At 31.8% G+C, this 1,994-nt stretch overlaps 1 protein-coding gene across 1 annotated transcript; it reads left to right on the top strand.

The window, feature by feature from the left end:
• Positions 1-505: 505 nt before the first annotated feature.
• On the top strand, positions 506-1,270 carry NAEGRDRAFT_69506 (uncharacterized protein; the record flags this gene model as incomplete). Its single annotated transcript, XM_002675351.1, has 1 exon — positions 506-1,270. One exon carries the CDS (start codon positions 506-508, stop codon positions 1,268-1,270), a length of 765 nt encoding a protein of 254 aa, XP_002675397.1.
• Between the last annotated feature and the right edge of the window lie 724 nt (positions 1,271-1,994).

Genomic DNA, 1,994 nt, shown 5'->3' on the forward strand with positions numbered 1-1,994 from the left:
TTATCCACAATTTTCTGAATCCAACATAGATAATGCAAAGATTAGATATATTAAGGATATTTTCTTTATTGAATTCAATGGCTTATTTTATGCGATTAGCAGTTGTCATAATGTGAGATATGTGGTGGATGCTTCAAAAGAATTTGATGGAATTCCTGGAAACAATTATCAAGTTACTGCACACTCAAGAACAGTTGTTTTTTACAAAACATGTTCAGCAGTCATTTATCCCAAGTTAGCTACTCATCTTCAAAATCGATCAATACTCACTGATTGCTATTTTCAGTTTGAATCATGATTTGTAAGGTGAATATTGCAAATGAAAACACTCTATTTACATGTGGAACATTGAGATTACTTATCAAAATAAGTTTCTGGTCTGTGCTAAACTGAAATTGAGGTCAATTTTACAAAGATGTTATTGAGAACCGAAGTTGGGTACTGCTGTGAAGAAAACTATGCAATTTGTAAATGAACCTTTCCATAATTATAGTTATCAAAAAAAATGTCAACAATTAAAGAAGAGGATTCATCATGGATTGATGAATATCAAACTTCGGAACAGAAAGAGGATTTTGGATTTAAATATGAAGAGGAAATTCCACTTTCGTATAATTTTTCATCTCATAAAGTTGAAACTCTTTCGGATCACATTTCTGCTGAAATATTCGAGAATTATGATAAGACTCAAATTAAAGTTGTAGATTTGTTTCCAAATAATCGAATGGGGTTAACTGGATTTTTAATAGAAAATTGTTTTTCATCAGACGAATGCCAACTAATGATTAAAGCAATGGAAACGGTTGGACTTGATTTCAAGTTGAGTGGAAATCGTCATTGCTTTAGAAAATCAATCATGGATGAGAAGCTCTCTGAAATTCTATTCGAAAGAAGTCGAGACTTTCTTCCACAATCTTACAAAGTTTCTGGAATTGATAGACCTCTTCAAGGCCTCAATCCCATGATTCGATACATCAAGTATCTCCACAAGAAATTCGGTCACAAATTCGGACCTCACGTAGATGCTGCCAATCATTCCAACAATTGTAAAAGTTTCTTTACATTCATGGTTTATTTGAATGATGATTTTGAGGGAGGAGAAACTGTCTTTCTAGAGAAGGGTTTCCAAGCTCGTATTAAACCAAAAACTGGAACTGTTTGTGTATTTGAGCAAGATGTAAGACAACTCTTACACGAAGGTCTGGAAGTTGAAGGAGACGAAAATTGTAAAAAGTACATTCTCAGATCAGATGTCATGTACCGTCCTTAATTGATGAGGAGAACAATGCAATTTCACAATAAACATCTAGCTCTACATCTGGACAACTTATTTTCAAAGCAGCAATTTTTGATTCCTTTCCATTACGTCATTTACAATATGAACGTTGAAAATGTTTCAGAAATTTCAAACTTCACTTACCAGATGCAGCTTGGAGGGAAATTAGAAGCAAAATTTAAAAAAAAAGCAAACAACGTTAAGCGTAAACATTAGGAAGATCTTTTAGAATCGTATTAAACATTTATTATCATCATAGTAATAATATAAATATTAATAGTGAGAGAATCATATTTGTGTTATTGTTGGTGAAAAGGAATAACAAATAGAAGATCAATTTTGATAAATATTATAATTTAATATTATAACGGAAAATAATTAAAAACAAATCAACAACAATTCTCGGAGAAGGAAGAAAATGGTCAAAATTTACGGATTATTCATCTTGAAACAACAACATTCAAGCAAACCTTTAGTGTTGAGTAGTAATGTAGATAGTGGATGGTATAGTTTCTTCTATACTGATCAAATCACAGAAATTACAGTCTTTTTGGCTAAATTATTGGCAGAAAAGACTCAACCTGGATTGAGACAACAAGTTGAAAAGGATGATTTGGTTGGTTATGTACAAAAAACAAAGGAAGGAATGAGTTGTGTATTGGTCACTGATAAGGATTATCCATTAAGAGTGGCTTTTGATTTGGTTAGATATACTTGA

Source organism: Naegleria gruberi, assembly GCF_000004985.1.
Source record: "Naegleria gruberi genomic scaffold NAEGRscaffold_34, whole genome shotgun sequence".
NCBI classification, from domain to species: Eukaryota; Heterolobosea; class Eutetramitea; order Acrasida; family Naegleriidae; genus Naegleria; species Naegleria gruberi.